This window comes from Triticum urartu, chromosome 5 (genome assembly GCF_003073215.2).
Source record: "Triticum urartu cultivar G1812 chromosome 5, Tu2.1, whole genome shotgun sequence".
NCBI lineage: Eukaryota > Viridiplantae > Streptophyta > Magnoliopsida > Poales > Poaceae > Triticum > Triticum urartu.
The window spans coordinates 435156456-435180178 of NC_053026.1; the positions used below are offsets into that span (position 1 = coordinate 435156456).

The 23723-nt window shown below is 53.1% G+C and overlaps 4 protein-coding genes and 1 pseudogene across 5 annotated transcripts; 3 read left to right on the forward strand and 2 right to left on the reverse strand.

Moving 5' to 3' along the window:
- Positions 1-407: 407 nt before the first annotated feature.
- On the forward strand, positions 408-1601 carry LOC125509582 (tuliposide A-converting enzyme 2, chloroplastic-like). Its single transcript, XM_048674575.1, has one exon. The coding sequence runs from the start codon at positions 478-480 to the stop codon at positions 1411-1413; it is 936 nt and encodes a 311-aa protein (XP_048530532.1). The 5' UTR covers positions 408-477; the 3' UTR covers positions 1414-1601.
- A 1019-nt stretch (positions 1602-2620) lies between these two features.
- On the forward strand, positions 2621-4534 carry LOC125509581 (tuliposide A-converting enzyme b1, amyloplastic-like). The gene has a single exon (XM_048674574.1). The coding sequence runs from the start codon at positions 3353-3355 to the stop codon at positions 4295-4297; it is 945 nt and encodes a 314-aa protein (XP_048530531.1). The 5' UTR covers positions 2621-3352; the 3' UTR covers positions 4298-4534.
- Positions 4344-5523, reverse strand: LOC125509580 (tuliposide A-converting enzyme b3, amyloplastic-like). Its single transcript, XM_048674573.1, has one exon. The coding sequence runs from the start codon at positions 5396-5398 to the stop codon at positions 4379-4381; it is 1020 nt and encodes a 339-aa protein (XP_048530530.1). The 5' UTR covers positions 5399-5523; the 3' UTR covers positions 4344-4378.
- Positions 5524-8451: 2928 nt separating this feature from the next.
- Positions 8452-12203, forward strand: LOC125509583 (pentatricopeptide repeat-containing protein At3g16010). Of its 2 annotated transcripts, none has more exons than XM_048674578.1 (5): positions 8452-8666; positions 9080-10906; positions 10996-11105; positions 11209-11347; positions 11638-12203. In XM_048674578.1, exons 1-2 carry the CDS (start codon positions 8597-8599, stop codon positions 10894-10896), a joined length of 1887 nt encoding a protein of 628 aa, XP_048530535.1. In that variant the 5' UTR covers positions 8452-8596; the 3' UTR covers positions 10897-10906; positions 10996-11105; positions 11209-11347; positions 11638-12203. The 2 variants fall into 2 exon arrangements, with proteins under 2 accessions (XP_048530535.1, XP_048530534.1); XM_048674577.1 differs by having other exon boundaries at positions 8453-8666; positions 11007-11105.
- An 8450-nt stretch (positions 12204-20653) lies between these two features.
- Positions 20654-23682, reverse strand: LOC125507100 (annotated as a pseudogene).
- Between the last annotated feature and the right edge of the window lie 41 nt (positions 23683-23723).

Sequence of the window (23723 nt, forward strand, 5' to 3'; positions counted from 1 at the left end):
CGATGAAACCAGTCCACTACGGTCAAGTTCTAAACTTCACACTTCCCGTCAACACAAAAATGAGTGTATGTGCGTGTATATAAGCATTTGTGATTGCACTGTAAAACGTTCAAGCTTTCTAATCTCTTATGTTCAACAATTATTAGATTGGATTGTTTCACACACGAGCCAATTGTTAATTTGTCGCTGATATCGGTTCTATTTTTCTTTTCTTTTTTGAAGAGGAAAAAAATAGTGAGTATACATTGCCGTCGGATCATACAGTACAATCAACTGTCTCGATTGATGCATTATCCGATCGTTGCATTCTCATGGCAATGGATCCAGGCCAGAAATTACGTGTGGCCATGCGCACTCCTCAGCTCGCTGCCGACTTGGCACCTTATCGCCATTTAAATCTGACAGACCTCGCGAAGCTGATAGTCACAACACCAAGGCCAAGCCTCAAGGCAAACACCTTCTCCATTCGCCACGGCCATGGACGCCGACGCCGACACGGTGGTGTTCGAGGCACCGGCGCACTTCCGCTTCTACAAGAGCGGCAGGATAGAGCGCCTTAACCGGCCTCCCATCCTCCCCGCCGGAGTCGACGAGGCCACCGGCGTCACCTCCAAGGACGTCGTCCTCGACGCGGACTCCGGCCTCTCCGTGCGCCTCTACCTTCCCAAGCTCCAGGAACCCTCCACGAAGCTCCCGGTCCTCGTCTACTTCCACGGCGGCTCCTTCCTCATCGAGTCGGCCGACTCCTCCACGTACCACAACTACGTCAACGCCCTCGCCGCGGCGGCCGGCGTCCTCGCGGTGTCCGTCGACTACCGCCTGGCCCCGGAGCACCCGCTCCCCGCGGCCTACGACGACTCCTGGGCCGCGCTCCAGTGGGCGGCGTCGGCGCAGGACGAGTGGATCCGCGAGCACGGCGACACGGCCCGCCTGTTCCTCGCCGGCGACAGCGCGGGGGCCAACATCGTGCACGACATGCTCATGAGGGCGACCTCCAACGACGGCAGCCCGAGGGTCGAGGGCGCGATACTGCTGCACCCGTGGTTCGGCGGGAGCAAGCCGGTGGAGGGGGAGCACCCGGCCGCGCCCATGGTCACCGGGATGCTCTGGTCCTACGCGTGCCCGGGCGCGGTGGGCGGCGCGGACGACCCGAGGATGAACCCGCTGGCGCCGGGCGCGCCGGCGCTGGAGAGGCTCGGGTGCGTGAGGATGCTCGTGACCGCGGGGCTGGCGGACGGGCTCGCCGCGCGCGACCGCGCGTACCACGACGCCGTGGCCGGCAGCGCGTGGGGCGGCACCGCGGCCTGGCACGGGTCCGATGGGGAGGGCCACGTGTTCTTCCTCGAGAAGCCCGGGTGCGACAACGCCAAGCAGCTCATGGACCGCGTCGTCGCGTTCATAGCCGGCGCCTGACAGAGTTGGTCTGCAGATCATCTCCATTGTGTTCGAGGGAAGTTGCTCTGCATGAGTGAATAAATAGGTGATGGCGCCTAGTTGGGGTTTAAGTTTGTCAGAACGGAGAGAGGGTTTTGGTGGAATTGTCCTTGTATTGATTGAGCCTCGTGGGCATACATATATGAATACATGATCTATTTGAAGTACAAGACAAATCAGAATATTTCCTAGTCTAACTTATAACTTATGTTTCCTAATACAATCACGTTACTCAACATCCCCCCGCATTCACAACGCTAGCGACGCAGACGGTGAGACTGGAGAAGAATCCGAATGCAAGCCGACGGACAACCCCCTCCCCCCCAGTCGTAACGGTCGACGCATCGCGGAGTCGTGGCTGGAGTGGAAACCAACGAGGTTGCTCAAGCAGGCGGTAGCCTTTTGTGCCGTTTGTCGATGTGTTGTGGTCGAGGTAGCCGTGCGAGGGACGCCGTGGTCGATGTCGAGTCGGGGTGGCCGGTGTCGAGGTAGTCGCCGTGGACCGAGAAGAAGAGCGGCGACGGCGGCTAGGTCAGAAGCGCGGCGACGGTGCCCGAGGTAGGCGAGGAAGAACCCGACAGCATGACGAAGACCGGCGCGAACGGTGGCGTTCCCGCGCCTAGGAAGGCGGCGCGACGAATACGGCATAGAAGTCGACGCGCGGGGACGGCGAAGTAGACCACGCGACGCGACGCTACGACACGAAGGGGCGACGCAGCGGTAGCGCGGGTCGGGACGACGGCGGGGAAGACCTCACGGCGGTTGCAGGGACCGCGTGCCACGCTCGCTACGGCCCGACCGGGCGACGCAGCGACAGCACGAGGGTCGGTGCAGCCTCGGGGACGGTCTGGAGCGGATGGCCTCGGGGCGGCGGTTGACCGCGGGCCGCGTCACTATGGCCCGAAGAGGCGACGCAGCGGTAGCGCACGGGTTGGTGTAATCACGAAAACAGCCTAATGGCGGCGGCGGGGACCACGTGTCGTGGCGTGGGTGCGGAAGCGGCGGCGACTAAGGTTTAGGATCGATTAGGTTGATACCATGTCAGAAGGGAGAGAGGGTTTTAGTGGAATTGTCGTTGTATTGCTTGAACCTCGTGGGCATATATATAGAAGTACATGATCTATTTGAAGTACAAGGCAAGCCAGAATATTTCCTAGTCTAATTTATGTTTCCTAGTACAATCACATTACTCAACAAAGTTCTCTTGAAAAATTTGCGTTCCGAGATTGGCGGTAACATCATTTTGTGCCAACTTCTAGAAATAGATTGGCAGGCGATAGCTACAGCAAATTTGATAAATTTGACCTATAGACGAAATCAAATTACAGAATGAACTATTTGTGAAACTATTTTACGTGGCTAATCTTTTTGTGCGACGCCCGACACGAAGGCGTCACACTACATTATGCAACGCCTCACAGATAGGCGCTACACGCCTGGCCAACGTTGTATCCCAAACCGACTAAAAATTGCTAAGTCATTGTGCAGAGCCTACGAGCTAGGCGTTGCACTTTATAGTATGGCGCCTAGCTCTCAGGCGCTGCACTAGTGGTTGCACTATAAAATGAAGCAACCACTAGTGCAACGCCTGTGGCGCCTAGCTCTCAGACGTTGCACATTGACTTAGTAATTTTCGGATTACATGGATGCGACGCTGGCCAGACGTGTAGCGTCTATCTGCGAGGCGTTGCACAGTGTAATGTGACGCCTTTGTCTCGGGCGTCACTCAAAAAATTCAGCCGCGTGAAGTAGTTTCACGGGCAGTTTATTCTGTGATTTGATTTCGTCCATAGATTAAATTTGTCAATTACCGACTGCTGCAGCAGCAACTTCACACTTTCCAGTCCACCGCTAGTCTCTGCCACTGCCACCAACCACTGAACAAACTATACCTTCAGATCTGTGCGCGGCTACGGCCATGGAGTCCGGCGCCGACGAAGTAGTGTTCGACTGCGATGACTACCGCATATACCGGAGCGGCCAGATGGACCGCCTCTGTCGCCCGGCTCGTGTGCCCACCGGCCTCGACCCGGCCACCGGCGTCACGTCCAAAGACGTGGTCCTTGACTCCGACACCGGCCTGTCCGTCCGCCTCTTCCTCCCCACCAGCCGAGACCCCTCCAAGAGGCTCCCGATCCTCGTCTTCTTCCATGGCGGCGGCTTCCTCGTCGAGTCGGCCGTCTCCCCGCAGTACCACAACTACGTGGCGTCCCTCGCTGCCGCGGCCGGCGTCGTCGCCGTCTCCGTCGAGTACCGCCTCGCGCCCGAGCATCCGGTGCCCGACGCCTACGACGACACCTGGGCCGCGCTATCGTGGGCCGCCTCGAGCCAGGACGAGTGGCTCGCCGAGCACGGCGACAGCGCGCGCCTCTTCCTGGCCGGCGACAGCGCCGGCGGCAACATAGTGCACAACGTCCTCATCAGAGCGTCGTTCCAGCCGGCGCCGAGAGTAGAAGGCGCGATTCTTCTGCATCCTTGGTTCGGAGGGAACACGTTCCTCGAAGGTGAGGTCGAGGCGACGGCCAAGGACATGGCCATGATCTGGGAGTTCGCGTGCCCCGGCGCGGTGGGCGGCGCGGACGACCCGAGGATGAACCCGATGGCGCCGGGCGCCCCGGGGATGGAGAATCTCCGGTGCGAGCGGATGCTCGTGTGCGCAGGCGAGAAGGACTGGCTGGCGGCCAGGGACCGAGCGTACTACGCGGCGGTGACCACCAGCGCGTGGCGCGGGAGCGTATGGCGTGGAGGCGTGGCGTGGTTCGAGTCGGAAGGCGAGGGGCACGTCTTCTTCCTCAAGAAGCCGGACTGTGCCAAGGCCAAGGAGCTCATGGCTCGCGTCGTGGCGTTCATCGCCGGAACCTGAGCCCTGATCGGTGCGCGCACGCCGGCGCGGCCGCGGTGTGCTCTCGTTTCGTCACAAACGAACTGTAAGAGTGGCTTCGATTCACAACGTAGATCTAATGTTACAATCCGATGGACTGGTGCATGTAACGCGCTTGATGAAGGACACAACAATGGCCATCTCCTTCGCCGCCTTCTCCGGCACGACGGAGTTGGATCTCGCGGCTTTGGAGAAATAATACATGTGACCCTCGCCCTCCGTCTCGTACAGCACGGCCTCCTCGCCGCCCCACGCGCTGCCGCGGAGCGCCTCGACGTACATGCGCGCCCTGTCCCTGGAGGGGTCGAGTTCGGCCGCCGTCACCAGCGCCCGTCGGCAGCCGAGCGCCGCCCACTCCTCCGGCGGCATCAAGAGCGGGTTGGAGAGCGGGTGGTCGAGCCCGTAGTTTCCCGCGCAGACGAACCGCCAGTTCCTCTCGGCGGTCGCCGTGGTGTCCGTGCCTTCCGACGGCACCGGAGCCTTGCCCAAGAACAGCGGATGAAGCAGCACCATCCCTTCGACCCGCGCGCCTCCCCGGAGCCCTTCCTTTCCGGCCCTCATCACCACGTTGTGCGCCATGTTGCCGCCGCTGCTGTTGCCGGCGACGAAGATGCGCGTGGGGTCGCCGTGGTCGGCCAGCCACGGCTCCGTCTCCGGGCCCGCGGAAACGCAGCTCGTGGCTGTCCAGCGGAGCGCGGCCCACGCGTCGTCGTAGCCGGCGGGGAGCGGGTGCTCGGGGGCGAGGCGGTACTCCACCGACACGGCCACGACGCGGGCGGCGGCGACAAGGGCGTTGACGTAGCTGGTGTACCTGGCGGAGAAGGCCGACTCGGCGACGTAAGCGCCGCCGTGGAAGTAGACGAGGACGGGGAGCTTCTGGGACTCCGGGACGCTCTTGGGGAGAAAGAGCCGCGCGGCGAGGCCTGTGCCGGCGTCGATGACCACGTCCTTGGAGGTGACGCCGGTGGTGGCGTCGGTGCCGGGGCTCTTCCGCGACGTTAGACCAGAGCGTTGGACGCGGCCGCTCTTGTACACGATGGCGAACGGGGAGAGATCGAATTCGACCTCCTCGTCCGGATCCATGGCGCCCCGGCGGAGAGGGGAATACGCCGGGCAGTGGCAAAGGTTGTTTTGTGGAAATAATTGGTCTTCTGATCGCTAATCGCACTTGCTTCACTGTTTATATATAGAGCCATTTCTGTGCTTTAATATGCTTCCTGATCTTTGATTAACCAGAAAGTCAATATTCCTGAAGGTGAAGTGAAAGGTGACAGCGGTGCTTGCGTACAGAAATCCACTTCTAATAATAATGTCAACAGGAATTTGAAAGAAAGAAAATGTCAGCAGAAATCCACTTCTAGTAATAATGTCAACAGAAATCCACCTCTAATATCAAAACAATGGATCGCTAAATCTGGAAATTTTTAAAGTTTTTAAAATGATAAAGGGAGTGGAAGGTGGAATACTCATGTTCGTACTTGTAATGCCTCTTTCTGATGAATGAATTTGGCAGCTCTTCTGCCAACATGCTAATAAAAAATAAAAAAAATGCCAGAAGGTGTTTCCATTGTTATTATGGGCCACGGAGTTGAAGGTGGAAGCAGAGGCAGTGCTGGATTCTGACAGAGGAGCATGGATTCATTGGTGGAGGTGCAAGAAGAGGCTCTGATTGGGCGAGACGAGCGAAGGCACGTGCTGGAGGTGCTACTCTGGGCTATGGATCAAGTCGATTCGCCGATTCCGGGCGACGGCGCTGAAGTGGGTGGCGTTTATCTCCTTCTTCACCACGCCGCTGGCCCTATCGATGGAGGCGACAGCGATGAGGCCGGGGAGGAGTTGCCCCGCTCTCCGCGCTACACGCCAACGGTGATGGAGCGAAAATTGGATAGACACAAGGAGGAGTTGCCCCGCTAGCAACTCCAACGGGCCGACCCAAACGGACGGCATTTTTGTCCGGTTTTTGTCCATTTGGGTCGGCCGCCCGCCCGCCCGCCCGCCGTCCGCCCTTTTTTAGATTTGGGTCGGCAGTGCGCCTAACGGACTGACCCATTTTCATGACCGCGCGCGGGAAAGGTTCGCGCGCGCGCCGCGGCCGGCGCTCACTATAAAAGAAGGCGCTTCCTTCACACTCTGTCGGCCGCTCACTCTCGCCGCCTCTGCGTCACCATGCCGATCCGCCGCCTACGCGCTTCGGATTTTCGCGGAATCCGCGAGCGCCCTCCGACGCCTTCTCCGCTGAGATCTGGTTTCGCGAGAAACGTCTCGTCCTCGGAACCTTCGACACCGCAGAGGAGGCGGCCCGCGCGCACGACGCGGCGGCGTGGCGCCTCCTGAGGCTTCGTCGGGATATGAATTTTTCCAACGTGTCGAGCCAGCGGGCGCAGGATCTGGCGCCTCTCCCGCGGCTTTTCACCGACGAGGATCGTCGTGTCCATCGGAGGCGGCAGCGTCGCCTCGCCATCGCAGAGAAGGACGTGGAAGCCTTGGTGTTGTGGCGAGGAGGCTACCCGCAGGACATCGTCGACGAGCGCGAGTTCTATAAGCAATTGAGATCGGAGAGGGACGCGAGGAGGAGGGAGCGAGCCGCCTATCGGGAGGACAAGCGTTCGCGGAAGCAGGCAGCTCAATTGAAACTGAAGCTACAAGAAACGTCGGGTTGGGACTTTGAAGACGAGCAGCTTGCTGACGCCTACCTTCAAACGTCGGAGGAGGACATTACCAAGTCGGAGTCAGAAAACGACGAGTAGTGGTCTTTTTTTTTATCTCTGTACACTAGAACTATCTATGTATCCATTTTAATCTGAAAAAATGGCCGGTGGCATCGGCGACGTAGCAGGCGGGCGAGTGTGTGAATCCAATGTGCCACCGACCAGCGAGCCCGGTGAGGAAAGAGGGCGAGCGCGCGCGTCTGTCTTGTGTCCGCGCCGACGCAAATCAGCCTCAAAAATGGGCCGGAATGGATCGGCAGGCGGACGAAAGCGGACGCGCGTCCATTTGGGTCGGCGCGTTGGGCCGGCTTTTTTGTCCGCGCCGACCCAAATGGACGGCCGCGGACGAAGTGGGTCGCCCCATTGGAGTTGCTCTAAGCTATGCGTCCTGAAACGATGATAACAAAGACATAATGATTTTTACTCAGGTTCGGACTCTCTCAAATAGACAGTACCCTACACCTTGCTTGTGTTTATTGTATTGGGGTATAGTACAGAGTATAAATATCTATCATGAGATTATTGTGTAAGATTCTAATGATCTATAGACTAGTTTGACCTCGACTTATATAATGTATTAGATGCCTAGGATAAAAGGAGTCCTGATCAGCTATGTTGGTGGAAAGAAGTCCTTGTCTTATATGCCAAGTCTTGTGTAACCTTCCTTGTATGTGTCAGGGATGCCTGAAGTGGCCCAGGACGGAACAAACAAAAGGGGATTCTCGACTCGGCCCACCTGGCCGGGAGTCGATATTGTAAATACCCCCTAGTTCAGGTCATCAACAATCATGTCGCGCATGGAAGAAGAACGACATGAGAGGGCGAGACACATGAGGTGGAGAAACACAGCGCCACCGACGACGATGTGACCTAGATGATGCCCAGAAATGAGAGAACGAGGAAAGAAACGGGATCGATCATGACATCGGAATGAAAGGATGAAAGTACGAGGTTTTGAAACACGATACTTGGGGAGAAGGATGGCAATGATGGCGGTCGACGTGCTACTGGAAGCCTTGGCGCCGAAGAAGCCATCGGGTCGGCACGCAAGGGACGGAGCGGGAGTGGGGAAGGCGGTGGCGTCGACGTGGGGGTGGCTACCCTAGGTTGGGCTTGAAGTTGCGATGTGACTCGGGATCGCTGGACGGAGGCTCGCGTGTTATTGAGTTGCCAGCGGGGACGGTCATCCGTTTTTTTGGTTCCTCTACTATGATGTGAACTCTGAAGCCTAAAAAAAATTATTGCTAGGCTTTATTGATCAACACGTATGATTACAGCTATAACAAGTGGATCATTAGGCAGTCCCAACCACAAATAAATCCCCTAATTTAAAGATAAAGCATGCCTAGTTAATATATTTTTTCAGTTGAGCATGCTTTTTTAGTTTCTTTAGGGGTTAAACCGAGCTTTATCGATCAAAGTCCACGATGCCCGGGTTGGGCTCCCAGCCCCACGGCCCAAATCTGACTCCACCTACATCCTGCAGGGCCCGTTCGTAACCCCTGCGCCCATCCCCACCCACTCCTCTTCCTCGCCCGCCGTATCGTAAGCCGCCGGCCGCCGGCCGCCGAAGATGGCGCGCCTCCTCGCCGTCCGGGGCATCTCCTCGTCGCCGCACCTCGCGTGGAGGGTAAAGCAAACAGGTGGCACACATACCCCCCACCCCCACCCATCCACGCTTCCCCTTTATTTCGGTTTGCTAAGAATGTGCTAGGCGTGGGCTCTGTCATAAGTTCCAGCGGAAATTAGGAAGGGTTTCAGGAACCTGACCTTTGTTGTTAGTTGCTATGATATCATTACGTATTACAACGTCAGATCAGCTTTCTTTGTACTGCTAACTTGAGTGAAATCATGTTCTGATGCAGCCGTTTGTAACAGTTACCTTAGTCAGGTAGAATAAATTACTTCCTTCTGAGATTAGTCCTCATGTGTGCTGGATTCGATTGTTGTTTTAATTTTACTTTTGAGCATACGATCTGTGTTGCTGTATGAAATGCCATTTTTAATACTAATGCCTTATTTTATTTTGTTTGAAAATCTTGAATTACTGGCGCAGAGAATGAGATTGTCCAGATGTTCCAGCCCCCGGTTCGTCAGAGTGAGGAGGCAGTAGCAACCACTGGACCAAGGTACACGCATTCCATACGAGTCATGGATGAGAGATTCATTAGGATCCTGAAGATATTCAAGTGGGGCCCTGATGCTGAGAAGGCGTTGGAGGTATTAATGATGAAAGTTGATCACTGGTTGGTAAGAGAGGTTATGAAAACCGATGTCGGGGTCAGTGTGAAGATGCAATTTTTCAGATGGGCAGCAAGGAAGAGGAATTACGAACACGACACATCCACTTACATGGCATTGATACGTTGTTTAGAGGTAGTAGAGCAGTATGGTGAAATGTGGAAAATGATCCAAGAAATGGTACGGAATCCTGTATGTGTTGTCACGCCGATGGAGCTATCAGACATCATCCGGATGCTGGGGAATGCCAAGATGATCAGTAAGGCAGTTGCAATCTTTTACCAAATCAAGGCACGAAAGTGTCAACCCACTGCTCAGGCATATAATAGCATGATAATCATGTTAATGCATGAGGGGGAGTATGAGAAAGTGCATGAACTTTACAATGAGATGAGCAACGAGGGCCAATGCTTCCCAGACACCGTGACTTACAGTGCACTCATTTCTGCTTTCTGCAAACTTGGTCGCCAGGATTCAGCAATTTGGTTGTTGAATGAGATGAAGGACAATGGAATGCAGCCAACTGCTAAGATATATACCATGCTAATGGCTTTGCTCTTTAAATTGGACAATGTTCATGGAGCATTGAGTTTGTTTGAAGAGATGAGGCATCAGTACTGCCGGCCAGATGTGTTTACTTACACTGAATTAATCAGGGGACTTGGTAAAGCTGGGAGATTTGATGAAGCATATAACTTCTTCTATGAAATGCGACGAGAAGGCTGCAGGCCAGACACAGTTCTTATTAACAATATGATAAATTTCTTGGGTAAGGCTGGTCGTTTGGATGATGCTATGAAGTTGTTTGAGGAGATGAAGACATTAAGGTGTATTCCTAGCGTGGTGACCTACAACACTATAATTAAAGCACTTTTTGAATCTAAATCTCGTATTTCTGAGATTTCATCATGGTTCGAGAGAATGAAGGAAAGTGGAATCTCCCCTAGTCCATTCACCTACTCAATCTTGATTGATGGATTCTGCAAAACCAACAGGACGGAGAAGGCTATGATGCTGCTGGAGGAGATGGATGAAAAGGGCTTCCCTCCATGTCCAGCAGCATATTGCAGCCTGATTGATGCTCTTGGAAAAGCCAAACGGTATGATCTTGCACACGAGCTATTTCAGGAACTAAAAGAAAATTGTGGCTCCTCTAGTGCTCGAGTGTATGCGGTGATGATAAAACACTTAGGGAAGGCTGGGCGGCTTGATGATGCTGTAGATCTGTTTGAAGAGATGAACAGACTTGGTTGCACTCCTAATGTTTATGCTTACAACGCCCTCATGTCTGGATTGGCAAGAGCAGGCATGCTTGATGAAGCCCTTACTACAATGAGAAGAATGCAAGACCATGGGTGTATTCCTGATATCAATTCATACAATATTATCCTGAATGCACTGGCAAAAACAGGAGGTCCTGATCGTGCAATGGGGATGCTTTCTAATATGAAACAGTCTGCAATAAAACCAGATGCTGTGTCATATAATACTGTTCTTGGTGCCTTGAGTCACGCAGGCATGTTTGAGGAGGCAGCTAAATTGATGAAAGAGATGAATGCGTTAGGATTTGACTATGATCTTATTACATATTCATCTATACTTGAGGCGATTGGAAAGGTTGATCAAGAGTGAACTGAAAATGGTCAGTAGGAACAGGATACATACCTTTTGGTAGTGTTCTACATAAAACATCTTGATCCAAGCTTTAATATTTTTGAGTGATCCTCCCAGTTTTTGTGCAGCACTGCAACTGTTCGATATAAAAAGCTTCCTTTTGTGCCACTCAAGTAAACTGTTACTTGGTAAAATCATGGAGGACAGCAGCTAGTCAAACGTAGAAGGTGTGTATTTCACCTAGCAAATGGCCAAAATACCGTTATGTTCCGTCCTCTTTAATTTTTTGGTAATCTGCAGCTGCCTAAATACTTCTCTGAATGGTTTCAGAATCACTTTCATCCATTAAGATGCGAGGGCTGTTGCTGAAAAGTTGAGACCATTTGTGAAAAGTTAACTGCTGTATGTTGAGAGTTTTTTCTTCAGCAATCACCAGTGGAGTGCGCATGCTACAGTTCCTGAAGTTATGGTACGTGTTGCCGTGTTTGTGTGGGTAAATCAAATATTTTCAGGCGTTATATTACAGTCAGAACGTAGGAATCCAAAATCAAAGATATGGTAGCCGTCCCCATTTCTCCTCTCTGTATGCGTGGCTTTCCGAACTTCCTTTCCGTTATTGAAAAATATAGCTTTTCCAGATCTATACGGCGTGAAAACATTTTCTTATTTTCCCCGTGTGTGTTGTAGTTTGGCAGCATTTTTCACACTTTTCTCTTTCACTGGAACTCTATGGATTCTGACACTAAGGAATACTTGCAGGCTTCCAAAATTGGCATAGCCGGCAAACGTGCCTAATCTTTCCAGCTACTGTGTGCACAGGGGCTTACCTGTGGGCTGCCATTGTTTCATTGCTAAGTGTTTGAAGCCTTCCGAAACCAGTAAAGAACCGGCAATGCCATAAAAACATGGTAGGCCAAGTCCAGAATCGAGATATGTCTTTGGCGTCTGTTAAATTTGTGTTACTATAGAAGCTTCCATGGCGTTTGTAAGAAATGGTGTTACTATAAAAGCTACTGTGGTCTTTGCTATCAGCTAGGGTTTCAAATCAACAAGGTTACTGCAAAAAATGGTGTTACTATGCGCTTGTTGCTCATGCGGATTGAATACCTGCCCATAACAAGGCTCACGGTGCATGCGGCAGCAAGGCTGATGCTTTTGCTGGGCATCTGGAAACCTATCCTTTTGGGGGTTTTCGTTTCTGCAACAGGATGTTATATCGTGAGACTCTGTGTTTTATTCCGTTATTTTTTTATAGTGGAACCCTATCCATTTTGGATCGAATGTAAAACATAATAACAAGGCTCACCGAGGAGCATTGTTGGCTAGGCCATGGGCACGCGGCCGTGCGCCACCGCTATCGACCGGTGCTTGCGAGAAGGGTAGATGTTTGCCTCTTAGTGCAGTCAGGGAGGATTTCATTCAGAAACTCTAGCACTAGTTTAAAAAATCTCATCATCTGCGAGGATGCCGTTCTTATGTCCTTAGCATATGTGTTCATTGGTGAGCATCATTCATAATGCCATTTTAATTTCACTGTCCACTGAAATAATAGCTCCTTCGTTTGCACAATATTTGCTAGTATTTTCTACTCCCTCATTTCCGGTTTATAAGGCTCAATTTAAAAATCTCACAAACCAAGGTAGATGATGAGTGGTGGAATATTTTTTGTAGTTTGCAAAAGCACCCAATTAATGCTTTTATTTTTCTCAAAAAATTATGTTTACGAATGCATTAATTGCAATGCATGCATGCATAAAGTGCATGCATTGGTCAGTTTTCTCTTAATACTTGCATGCAATGATTTAATGCACCTTGAAGTCTGAACATGTGATGGAGAACAACCAAATTGAGCCTTATAAAATGGAAAAACTAAAATTTTGAGATAAGTCCTATAAACCGGAAAGGAGGGAGTAGTCGATTGTCATTTATTTGAGCAAATGTCATCTTGATTTGTGTGTATGACAGTTGATTTCAGGCCGAAGACAGTTAAGGTCCAGCTACACACTGAAAGCATGACCTGACACAAAAGTGGAGTTGGAGTTGCTGCAATAAAGAGACTTCAGTGTTGATGCACAGTTAGGAGAAAACAAGTTGAAGTTACGAGCAAATTCTTTATTGTACCAGCACAAGAAACTTGCCAGAAAAAAATCCTAAAACTTGCACAGCACCCGTTGGCGGGTGATGTTTTGGATCGGACCGGTCGCCTTAGTAACCTTGGATGGCGTGATTGGCAGCCACCTGATCTCAACAGCGCCTAGTTGTTTGCAACATGAGTCACATTGCGCTCGTGTTGCTGTGTTGCGACCGGTTGAACTGTTTTTAACTTTTTCTACCATCGCAACACCATCTGTGTTGCGGGCACAACAAATCCCTGCTGCTGGCCCGCAACAGATGGAGCTATCGTGAAATTACCTACCGCTGGCCGCCGTAAACCGCTCCCTCTGCTGCCAAAATACTTTTCTGAATGTTTCAGAATCACTTTTCTCCGTTAAGATGCGAGGGCTGATACTGAAAGCTTGAGACCATTTGGTGAAAAGTACTACTGTATGTTGAGAGTTGTTTCTTCGGTAATCACCAGTGGAGTGTGCATGCTGCAATTCCTGAAGCTACCGTACGTGCTGTCGTGTTTGTGTGGGTAAATCAAATATTTCCAGGTGCTATATTGCAGTCAGAACATAGGAGTCTAGAATCGAAGAGATGGTAGCTGTCCCCATTTCTCCTCTCTGTACGCATAGCTTTCCAAAAAAAATTGAAATCAAAGGGGTTTCCCCTCCGCCCTAACTTTTATTAAAACGCCAAGGCAAGTAGCTTTCCAAACTTCCTTTTCATTGTTGGCTTTTCGAGCTTTTATATGGCCCGAAAACATTTATTTTCCTCGTGTTCTAAGTATAAGTCTTTTCACAGATTTTAATACAGACTACATACAAAGCAAAATGATTTAATCTACACTCTAAAATATATCCTTATATATCCGTATGGTTCCGCATTGAAATCTTTGATAAATCTTATATTTAAAAACGGAGATGGTAGTTTGGCAGTATTTTAGTACTAGCCAGGTCTTTATTTATCACACTTTTCTCTTTCACCATAACTATGTCGATTCTGACACTAAGAAACACTCCCCCTGTTCTATAATGTAGTGCATATAGATTTTTTGAAAAATCAAACCTCTCAAACTTTGATCAAGTTTTTGGGAGAAAACATTTACATCTAGAATACTAAGCATATATCATTAGATTCATTATAAGAAGCAGTTCTATATTTGATACTGTAGATATAAATAGTTTTTTCTATAAAGTTTGCAAAGTCTGATTTTAAAAAAAGATTATATACACTACATTGTAGAGAAGATGGAGTACTTGCAGGCTTCCAGCCTTCCAAAACTGGCATAGCTGGCAAATGTGCCTAATCTTTTCAGTTACTGTGCACAGGGGCTTACGTACGGGTTGCCATTGCTTCATTGCTAAAGGCGTGCTTGGATGACATATTAAACTTGTCACACTTTGCCACGTCACAAGTTAGATAAGTGTGACTGAGTTAGCTTATGTTTGGTTTGCAGCCACACTGATGGCAAGATTCCTTTCATGTAAACTAGACCTCGTATGCCATTAACTCAGAAAACTCTCGCAAGTTTGTCTCAAGTGTAGCAAACTGTGGTATCGGTTTTGATTGTATAACAGTAGGCATGTGTGGCAAAGAATGTCACACCTGCATCGCCAGGAGGTGATGCGGTGGACGCGTGATGGCGGGTCCTTTCCGGCCAGTTGGCACGGGCCTACCAGTCAGGCCAGGCGGACAAGTGGAGCACCGCTATGTAGCCAGCTGTTGGCCAGTAGACAGGGCATGTGAATTGTATACTGAATTCTGAACCTCTCCCACCTAATCTGTACCTCCTCCCTTTGCGAGAACCTTCTCCCCTAAGTCTCGATCTCATCCCCTTCCCCTCCCAATCCAATCCTGCGAGGATGAGTTCGTGACAGTTGGTATCAGAGCTCAGGTTTTGGCCCCTAGAAATTTCGTTGCCCTCACATCCTCTCGATCTCGCCGTAACATCCACCGCTGCGGGTGCGGTCTTGCTCCGGCGAGATCCGCTCGAAATCCCCAGCGGGGTTGGCCTAATTTGGAGCGAGGGCGACGGCGCCGCCCAGCAAACCTTCCGCCCAGACCTGTCACATCATCACCGCCATGTCGGAATCCACGGGAGAGCTCAAAACCATGCTGCAGGCGCTCTTGAGGCGCTTCGACGAGACCACGCTTGCGAGCGACAAGCAGCGCGAGGCCCAGATCGCGTTCAACACGCAAGTCTCCATGGATCTGGCGCACATCCGCAAGCAGCTGGACCTCACCCAAGCCGACGTCGACGAAGTTCGGCATCACCAGCGTGAGCTACCACCTTCGCCGCCCGCAACCGATCACCACCGCCCGAACACCGCCGACCACCATGACGGCGACACCCAAGCCTCTGCGGTGACTTCGCTGGAGCACGACCACGGCGCTCGTCCTCAAGGCCCAGCCGTCCGCCTCGCCAACAACGGCCCACCGCTGCTACCCACGCGGCACGCCCTGTCCTACGCGGGCGTGGGGCAGACGAACGTGTTCATGGCGGGCCGCGACGCGCACACCGGACAGCGTGAGGAGTACACGGTCAAGCCACCGAAGCACGACTTCCCGCACTTCGACGGCGACGCGCCCAGCCTCTGGATCGACCGCTGCATCACCTACTTCGACCTTTATCGTGTTCCTCCACACAGCTGGGTGACAACGGCGTCGCTCTACATCGACGGCCACGCCGCGCACTGGTACCAGGTGTACCGACAGACTCATCGCTCGCCGTCGTGGCAGGAGTTCACTGCGGCAATCATCACCGAATTCACGCCTGATGAATTCGAGATGGAGATACATAAGTTGCTGCAACTACGCCAAACCGGCACCGTCGCCGAGTACCGGACGGCGTTCGAGACCCACATGTGCCATTTGCTCGCCCTCGACGCGTCGCTCAACCCCAAGCTGTTCATCACCCAATTCTTGCTGGGCTTGCGCGACGAGATACGGGCTGCAGTTCACCTTCAGGAGCCATCCAACATTACGCGCACTGCGGTGTTGGCCCGGATCATCGAAGAAGAAGCCAACACGCAACGTGCTCGACCGCGGATCATCCCGGCGGGGCGACCACCCCTCCACCACCACCGCCACTGCCGCTTCCTCGAGACATGGGGGCGCCACGGCCAGGCGGCGCGGCCGCCCCCAACGACGACCTGGCGCGCGAGCGGCAACTGCGGGAGCACCGCCGCGCCAACGGACTCTGTTTCAAATGCGGTGATCGCTACTCCCGCGACCACCGATGCAAGCCGGCCACGCAACTCCTCACGATTCAGGTGGGCGACCACGGAGAAGTACTGAGCGACGGCGCGGTGCACGCTCTGGACCTGCTCGACGCACCGGCTGATCAAGACCCGGAACCCGAGTGATGCGTGCTCTCCACCCATGCGGTCGCCGGCACCGAGTCGCCACGCACCATTCGTCTACGCGCGCTCGTCGGCAATCAAGTCATGCTGCTGCTGGTGGACTCAGGGAGCACGCACAGCTTCATCTCCCAGGCGTTCGCCGAGCGCGTGCATGCCCAAACTGTTCCCGTGCCCGCCGTGGAGGTCCGCGTGGCCAACGGTGAACGCATGACCTGCAACAGCATGGTGTAAGGGCTGAACTGGTGGATTCAGGGCCACACCTTCACCACCGACATGCGTCAACTGGAGTTGGGCGCCTACGACGGCGTGCTCGGCATGGATTGGTTAGAGCAGTTCAGCCCCATGAGCTGCCACTGGCTAGACAAGACGCTATCCTTCGAGCACCAGGGCGCCATGATCACCCTGCAAGGTGTTCGACCGAAGCAGCCCGAGCAAGTGGAGGAGATCGAGCCCGAGCAGCTGCGCAAATGGCACGCCGGCAATGACATTTGGTACATGGCCGTGCTGGATTTGCCCCGCGCAACCGAGCCACTTGCAACCAAAATTCATTCAAGTGTTCAAAGCGTTCTGACGGACTTCGCCGACATGTTCGCCGAACCAAAGAGCCTACCTCCTCACCGCCGCTACGATCACGCAATCACCCTGGTGGACGACGCGCGCCCCGCCAACTCACGTCCGTACCGCTACTCGCCATTACAGAAAGACGAGATCGAGCGCCAAGTCCGCGAAATGCTCGAGTCAGGTGTCATCGAGCACAGTATGAGCCCTTTGCCGTGCCTGTGCTGCTTGTCAAGAAGAAGGACGGCACCTGGCACTTTTGCGTCGACTACCGCAGGCTCAACGACGCCACGGTCAAGAACAAATTCCCACTGCCCATCGTCGACGAGCTGCTCGACGAATTGGCTGGAGCAGCCTTCTTCTCCAAGCTAGACCTCCGCGCTGGTTACCACCAGATTCGCATGCGCGCAGGCGACGAAGAGAAGACGGTGTTCAAGACACACCATGGCCATTTCCACTTCAAGGTCATGCCGTTCGGGCTGACGAACGCACCGGCCACGTTCCAGTGCCTGATGAATGCAATCTTCGCCAAGTACGTGCGTAAATTCATGATCATATTTTTGGATGACATTTTGATCTTCAGTGAAACTTTGGAGGAGCACCTGGAGCATCTTCGCCTCGTCCTCGCTCTGCTCCGCGAGCACCAGCTGTACGCCAAGGAGTCCAAGTGCTCGTTTGCTCAAGATAGCATCTCCTACCTCGGTCACATCATCTCCAAGGACGGCGTCGCCACGGACCCGGAGAAGACACAAGCCATGGTGGCATGGCCAACCCCTTCAACTGCCACCGAGCTCCGCGGCTTCCTCGGCCTCACCGGCTACTATCGCAAGTTCATCAAGCACTACGGCATCCTGGCCAAGCCGCTCACAAGCTTGCTCACCAAGAAGGGCTTCGAGTGGACCGAGAGAGCGCAGGCGGCATTTGACCTCCTCAAGCGCGCCATGGTGACCGCGTCGGTGCTCGCGCTCCCAGATTTCGCACGACCGTTCGTGATCGAGACAGACGCTTGCGACACGGGCGTGGGCGCGGTGCTGGCACATGAAGGGCACCCGGTGGCGTTTCTCAGCAAGGCCCTGGGAGTGCGAAATCAGAAGCTGTCGGCGTACGAGAAGGAGTTCATCGCCGTCATGATGGCCGTCGAAAAGTGGCGTGCGTACTTGCAACGGGGCCCGTTCACCATCGTCACGGATCACAAAAGCCTCTGCAACCTGCAAGATTAGCAGCTCACCACCGACCTGCAGCGCATGGCCATGGCCAAGCTGGTGGGACTCCAATTCAAGTTCCGCTATCGTCGCGACAGCGACAATGGCACTGCGGATGCTCTCTCTCGCGTGGGTGCGTCTCTAAACCTGGATGCGCTCTCCATCTGCCAGCCCGCATGGGTTCAAGAGGTGGCAAACTCCTATGCCACAGACGCCGAGGCGCAGGATCGCCTGGCACGACTCGTGATCCACAGTCCCGACAACGACGGGTACGAGCTCTACAAGGGACTCATCCGCAAGCATGAGCGCTTGTGGATCAGCAAGAACACGGCCTTGCGCACCAAGATTATCAGCGTCGTGCATGACAGCGCGGTCGATGGCCACTCCGGCGCAACGGTCACCTACCAGCGCATCAAGAAGCTTTTCGTGTGGGACGGCTTGAAGACCGACGTCACCGACTATGTGCGGCAGTGCCCAGTGTGTCAGCACGCCAAGCACGAGCAGTCCAAGCCGGCGGGCACGCTCGCACCCTTGCCCGTGCCGATCGCTCCCTGGCGCGACCTAACCATGGATTTCGTGGAAGGATTGCCGCCATCGGAGGGCTTCGATTCTATCATGGTGGTCGTGGATCGCCTCACCAAATCAGCGTTGTTCATTCCGCTTCGTCATCCCTTCAAAACTCCTCAGGTGGCCAAGGTCTTTTGGGATCACGTCGTCAAGCTGCACGGCATCCCAAGCTCCGTCGTCTCCGACCGCGATCGCGTCTTCACCAGCGCTCTCTGGCGCGAGCTCTTTGCCAGTGCGGGCACCAAGCTGCTCTTCTCCACTGCATACCACCCCCAGATGGATGGCCAGAGCGAACGCGTCAACCAGTGCATGGAAATGTACTTGCGTTGCACGGTGCACGACGCGCCCAGGCAATGGCGTCGCTGGCTACCGACCGCTGAATTCTGGTACAACTCGTCGTTTCACTCCTCGATCAAATGTTCCCCCTTCAAAGCTCTGTACGGCATCGAGCCCAACCTCGGCGCCATGACACTCTGGGACGACAAGATGATGCCCATGATCGACGGTGAGCCGTGGGACTGGGGCGTGCACACGGCAAGGCTGCGAGATCACATTCTGCGTGCCCAACACAGATTCAAGAAGCAGGCCGATCAGCATCGCACGGAGCGCTCCTTCGAGGTGGGCGACAGTGTTCTCCTCAAGCTCCAACCTTATGCGCAGTCATCAGTGGCGAACCGGCCCTGTGCAAAATTGGCATACAAGTACTTCGGGCCATTCGTAGTGCTCGACAAGATTGGCAAGATGGCATACAAGCTGGAGTTGCCGGCGGACAGCAGAATTCATCCAGTCTTCCATGTGTCCCAGCTCAAGCCGTTCACTCCGAACTACACCCCGGTCTTCTCCGAGCTGCCGCGTCCACCAGACCTCGCCGGCCACGACGACGAACCGATGGAGATCCTGGAGCGGCGCATGGTCAAGTGTGGCAACAGTGCTCTGGTGCAGATCAAGGTGCGCTGGCGCAACGACGATGCGGCGACGACGTGGGAAGACTACGACACCCTACGCCGCCGTTTTCCGCTTGCACCGGCGTGGGACGAACCATCTTCCGGCGACGCGGAGCAGCACGCTGAACCTGAAGACGGCGCTCGTTCTGAAGGAGTGGGGAATGTCACACCTGCATCGCCAGGAGGTGATGCGGTTGACGCGTGATGGTGGGTCCCCTCCGGCCAGTTGGCACGGGCCCACCAGTTAGGCCAGGCGGACAAGTGGAGCACCGCTATTTAGCCAGCTGTTGGCCAGTAGACAGGGCATGTGAATTGTATACTAAATTCTGAACCTCTCCCACTGATGAGGACATCAATACCATTGTTACACCCACAGCCCCTACTGTTACATATACTAGACCAATTACTAGAGCTCGCGCACGCCAATTAAATTACCAAGTACTTTCGTTTCTTGGTAATGATTCTAATGTTCATGAGATTATGATGCTGCCTAAATTGGATACATTTGTTTTGCTTACAAATGAAGGGCCTAGCTTGGAGAAGGATGAACATTGGAGCAGGAACACGCATGGAGTTGATGGCATGCGCAAGGGGATCAAGAACGGAGTTACAAGTGATGATTTCAGGACTTTGAAGCCGCCATAAGGAGTGCATGAAGCCTTGGACGAAATATACAAGATGCCACTTTATAATATTCGTCCATAGGCTATTCTAGGTGCTGCGTCACCTTATTAATGGGCCAGGCCCATGTAATTTTGAAATACTTAAGTATAGGCTATTTTTAGAGTCCGTATGTGTGGGGAAACAAGAGTTAGGGTTGGTTTCGGGCCCCACCCTCAAGGGCCTCTATCACCCACCTAATCTGTACCTCCTCCCTTGGCGAGAACCTTCTCCCCCAAGTCTCGATCTCATCCCCTTCCCCTCCCGATCCAATCCTGCAAGGATGAGTTCGTGACAAAGAAATCTGGTAAATGGTGGTAAGCTTCGTATATGAACCAAACATGCCACAAGTGTTTGAGGTCTTCCAAAACCAGCAAAGTCATAAGGTAACACCAATGTGCTGACGCAAACGGACGCGGATTTGGTCCATTTTTTGTTCATTTGGATCGATTGTGGGGGAGGCGTCCACCCTCGTCTGCTTTTCAGCCAAAGATTCTGGTGGAGTATTGGCATGGAATGGAACACTGATGTCAACATACACAATATGATTCTTGATAGCAAACAGAGATACAACATGGATTTTCTCATGGAAATTATAATCATTGGATGTTGGAGCATATGGAATCAAATAAATGATATATTTTTTTGAAGGCGTCCAGTGCTCAATAAGCCAATGCAAGAATGATTTCATCAGCACGTTCCACAACACAATGATGAGGATTAAGCCTAGCATCAAGGATAGTGTATAAGTAGTCTCTGCTTGATCTAAGCACTAACTCCAATAATACCGCAACTTCTTTGTTGCTCTTTGTAACTTGTCTATCTTATTATATTAATGAAAATGACATACAGTAGGGACTTCCCCCACTGTTACTTGGTCAAAAAAAACTCATCCGCTTCCAACCGGTTGACCTATTTGGTCCGGCGGGCCGGTTACGCGGACGAATTTTCACAAACATTCTACGCATATAAGTACAAATAAAAAGAAACATTACACATAGTTTACAATCAAATAAATTAGATAGTTTTTACATCACAATAAATAATTTACAGCCAAATACAAATCTCATAGTTTACAATCAAATAAATTTAAAATTGTACTATATACATTGAAAAAAAGAGAGAGTCAATATATCTACTGGTTTCCTAGTTGAGTCCACATATGCTCAACCAAATCATCTTGAAATTGAATGTGAGTTGTCCAATCATACATTCCCTGATAAAATTGGGTGAACTGTGCAAACATTGCCGCTCCATGCTCCGGCTCACCATTTTCACCCTGGAAATCCCACCCTCGGTCGAAGGGGCTGTCATCACGCTCATCCTCTACGATTATGTTGTGCATGATCACACAAACAATCATTACCTCCCACATCTTCTGAATACTCCATGTTCTCGCAGGATGCCGAACAATAGCCATCCACCAAAAGCACGCTCCACATCCTTCCTAGTACCCTCTTGTGATTGGGCAAACCCAGCCATTTTCTCTCCTACTGGCTTGGAGATTATCTTCACAAGAGTTAACTACTAAGGATAGATACCATCAGCTAGGTAGTATTCCCTGTTTTATTGGTAACCATTTACCTCAAAGTTGACCCTGGGAAGTTGCCTTGAAAGCCTTGCGACCATCGGAGATCGCTGAAGCACGTTGATGTCATTGTGTGAGTCTGCCATCTCAAAAAAAAAGTGCCAAATCCAGAGATCTTGTGATGTCACAACTTAAAGTATGACTGTGCAAGCTTTAACATGCCTCTTATCTTGTCCCTGCCAAGCAAATGGACAGTTCTTCCACTCACAGTGCATATAATCTATGCTACCATGCATTCCCAGAAAGCCTCTTGATTCATTGATCGCCAACAACCGGGCTGTATCCGCAACATTTGATGCTCACAAGTACTCCGGATGAAACACTATAACCACAACTTTGGAGAACTTGTACATGATGCAAGGCATGTGGACTCACTCATGTGAATATACTCATCCACAAGATCATCGGAAATTCCATATGCAAGCATCCAAATAGCTTGTAGTATATTTCTGATAAGAGGATGTCAACCTTTCCAAGGGCATCATACTCCACCCTTCCCTCCCGGATACGGTTGAACACATGTCTCGCCATCCGGAAGCGTCACTAGAAAAGGTTGAGATTGAAGAGTGGGACGTGAGCTCGAAATAATCGTTATAGACTAGGCAATGGCCGCTCTCTCTGTTACGATTCAACACCGGAGCATGGCCCGAGAACGATCCCCTAAACATTGGCCGCTGCTAGAAATGTGTTCATTGACGATCATAGTAACAATCACAAAGTCCTTATCATGAATCGTCTGATGAACAATATGGCGTTATTGTAAAAGAACTCATGCTAGCTATCTACCATGGTACCTTGTGTGCAAAGTCCCGAACACCTTGCGGGCAGCGACGGAGGCGGACATGGTCGAGTCATGACCGGTCCAGGGTATCGTCCTCTCCCCGTGCAGGCAACAGGATTGTCAAAGTTCGCGCCCTCCGGCAGTGACTGTGGAGGCGAAGGTGGTGCCGACAACCCTGGGAAGACATGCCTTCTTGTGCTCTGCAGCGCCCATGCCTCCTCGATCCTCGCGTCCTGCAGCATCGCATCCCGCACCGCCTCCTGCAGCTCCAGTGAGGGCGGAACCCCGTCGGAGGCCATCTTGCCGAGAGCGACGAGCGCGCTCCTGGGGTCCCCGAACCTGCAGAACCCGGCGACGGCGATGCCGTAGGTGGCGGCGTCGGGCCGGCGCGGGGAGTCGGGGCGGCAGAGCCAGCGGAGCATGAAAGCGGCCTCGCGGGCGCCGCGCATCGCGAGGAGGTGGCCGAGGAGCGGGGTGGCGAGGGGGAGCGGCGAGGGGCGGATGGGGTACAGACGGGGTGGTGGCGGAGCGCGGTGAGCAGGGTGAAGGCCGGGGTGAGCGTGGGAAGAGAGGCGAGGTGCTCCGCGAGCGGGGGGAACGGGAGGCGCTCCGGGGAGCCGGGCAAGAGGAGCGCCGCAGAGAGGAGGCGGCCGACGGCGGGGACCTGGCCCTCAGAGATGAGCCGCGGGATGAGCGCGGAGATGGAGTCGAGCTCGGACGGGGAGAGAGGGGAGGGAGGCGCTTCCGTTGTGCAGAGGCCCCGAAGGAGACGGTGGAGGCTACGAGCAGAGGCCGCGGCGGTGCGAGCAGGGGCAGCTCCGGCGCAAGCGGGGCCGCGGTGATGCGATGGGAGCTCGGGCTCGATGGATCCCCCCCCTCGATCCAGACCGGGCTCCGCCGTGCGGGGTGTTTCTGCAAAAAATTGCCACATCGGCAGCTGACATGCGGGCCCCGCCGGTCAGATACACCGTCAATACGCGTTTATACGCGATTTAGACCTTTTTGTAACGTCTAGCCTCAGATTTGGTACTGACATGTAAAAATTACTAAAGTTGATACCAATCTGCTTCTAATGCCCCA

What these genes read in the sequence shown, in the direction of transcription:
- LOC125509582 (XM_048674575.1), top strand. Translation starts at nt 478, where the DNA reads ATGGACGCCGACGCCGACACGGTGGTGTTCGAGGCACCGGCGCACTTC.
- LOC125509581 (XM_048674574.1), top strand. Translation starts at nt 3,353, where the DNA reads ATGGAGTCCGGCGCCGACGAAGTAGTGTTCGACTGCGATGACTACCGC.
- LOC125509580 (XM_048674573.1), bottom strand. Translation starts at nt 5,398, where the DNA reads ATGGATCCGGACGAGGAGGTCGAATTCGATCTCTCCCCGTTCGCCATC.
- LOC125509583 (XM_048674578.1), top strand. Translation starts at nt 8,597, where the DNA reads ATGGCGCGCCTCCTCGCCGTCCGGGGCATCTCCTCGTCGCCGCACCTC. An exon ending in GTGGAGGGTAAAGCAAACAG is followed by an intron (nt 8,667 to 9,079) that starts GTGGCACACATA and finishes TTACTGGCGCAG; the next exon opens with AGAATGAGATTGTCCAGATG.